The sequence below is a fragment of the Gracilinanus agilis genome, chromosome 4 (genome assembly GCF_016433145.1).
Source record: "Gracilinanus agilis isolate LMUSP501 chromosome 4, AgileGrace, whole genome shotgun sequence".
Classification (NCBI taxonomy): Eukaryota; Metazoa; Chordata; class Mammalia; order Didelphimorphia; family Didelphidae; genus Gracilinanus; species Gracilinanus agilis.
The window spans coordinates 191417205-191419195 of record NC_058133.1 but is presented as its reverse complement, the minus strand read 5'-3'; the positions used below and the strand labels follow the sequence as shown (position 1 = coordinate 191419195).

Here is a 1991-nt window from a genome sequence, read left to right as displayed (position 1 = left end):
TGGTCTCACAGTTGGGTCCACAGCAGGTTCCACAGCCTCCCTGTTGGCAGCAGCCAGTCCCACAGCCTCCCTGTTGGCAGCAGCCGGTTCCACAGCTCTCCTGGCAGCAGTTAGATCCACAGTTCCCTCCAGTAGAGCAGCTGGGGAAACCACAGAAGCTGGTTGAGCAGGAGTTGCAGCAGGACATGATTTTAGTGTATCTGTTTCTGGTTTATTTGCAAAATGAAAATTTTCAAATTTGACTGAACTCAGACAATCACCCTTTTATAAACCTCTCCAGCTACTGTTTATGTGACAACTCAGCCCTTCCGTTTTACTATTGTTAAGTCTGTTTCCTCCTATCCCCTCTGATCATAACTCATGAGTTATTTTTAAAATATTACTAAAGCAATAAAATTGGGTTTGCTTTGTTGCTCATTGAATACTCATTGAATCTTTATAATTGGAAGAATGATGAGACAGTCTCATCTTTCAAAGGTCCTATCATTAACATGCAAACTTTAACCTTTTTTTTTTCATTTGTAGAGTTTTCACTTAAAAGTTTAACTGCTAAACATGGGCTAGTATTTTTAAAAATAATCTCATGGGAGATATAGCAATCTAGCTGACATATTCAATGATAGAGTCAGAATCCTTAAAGTTTGAAAATCTAGATTATTGTACTGAAGTAAAAAAAATTATATATATGTTATATATATATATATATGAACTCTCATACTGGGGTTCAAAAATCAATTTCAGAAATACAATGTGGGAGGAAGGATGGTTAGACAGCAATTTTATTAGAAATATATCTGGAGGTTTTAATGGACTACTAATTTGATATGTATAAGTAGTGCAATGTAGCAGTCAGAAAATCTAAGGAGATCTTGGAATATAATGAGAAATAGGGTGTCAGAAATAAGAAGTAATAGTCCTTTTGTGTTATGCCCTAATTCTACCATATGTGGACTTATACTGTTAATGTTCTGGGGCTCCAATTTTAGGAAAAGCATTGATAAGTTGGAGAGCTTCCATAAGAGGATAACTACAGTCTTGAGTTCATTGCATATAAGGATTAATCAAAGGACCTGGGATGTTTATTTAGAGAAGAGAATAATCATGGTAACATGGTAGGGAAGGGACAGGAACTAATAATAGTCTTCTTATATTTAAAGGACTATTATATGGAAAAGTGATTCAAATTATTGTGTCAATAAGTGACAAAAAGAATAGATTCTGGAGAAATTGTGAAGATACCTATGAACTAATGCAAAATTTACACAATTCAAAGAACAATTTATACCATGATAATAACATTTGAGAGAAAAACAACTACGAAAAGCTGTAGAACTCTGATCAGTGTGATAATAAACCATTAACCCGAAAGAATGAAGATGAAACATGCCATTGACCTCCTGCCAGAGAGGTGATGCATTTAAAATGTAGAAAGAGATATATTTTTAGATATGACCAATGGAGGAATTTATTTTGCCAGACCATGTAGCTATGTATGGAGGCATTTCTTTTTGTTTTCTCACTTGAGATAGGGGGGAGTAGTGAGAAGGAGAGATTAATGGGAGGAAAAAGATATTTTTGCAATAACACATCACATTTACTTAAGTATAGTTTACTACTATGCATTGATGTTGCTAATATGAATTAAAACTCAGATACTGAACCACATTGCAAAAGAGAAATAGTGAAAATACATTGCATTGTAATGGAGTAGGACTACCATTGCTGTGGTTACTGGGACAGAATAGTGAGTATTCATTGAAAAAACAATATAAAGGATTTAAAGTGGACACTATTGGAAAGTTTTTAAATCGTGACATTGCTAAGATATATGCTATATCATTTTTTTTAAAGTAAGTGGAAGATATAAAAGAAATTAGAAGACACAGAAATAAACTATTACCATGTTAAATGATGTAAAGAAACACAGGTAGATTTACTGATTCATATCTTCTTTTTCTGTTCTTCATATATGGGAATATTCATGTTTATAA

The 1991-nt window shown here is 33.7% G+C and overlaps 1 protein-coding gene across 1 annotated transcript in view; it reads right to left on the bottom strand.

Annotated features, from left to right (window-relative positions):
- The window catches only part of LOC123245901 (keratin-associated protein 1-4), a 5614-nt gene extending 5289 nt beyond the window's left edge, over positions 1-325 (bottom strand). The window contains exon 1 of the mRNA XM_044674886.1: positions 67-325. Within this exon, the coding sequence (XP_044530821.1) occupies positions 67-187 (121 nt within the window). The 5' untranslated portion in view covers positions 188-325. The remainder of the gene's footprint in view (positions 1-66) is intronic.
- Between the last annotated feature and the right edge of the window lie 1666 nt (positions 326-1991).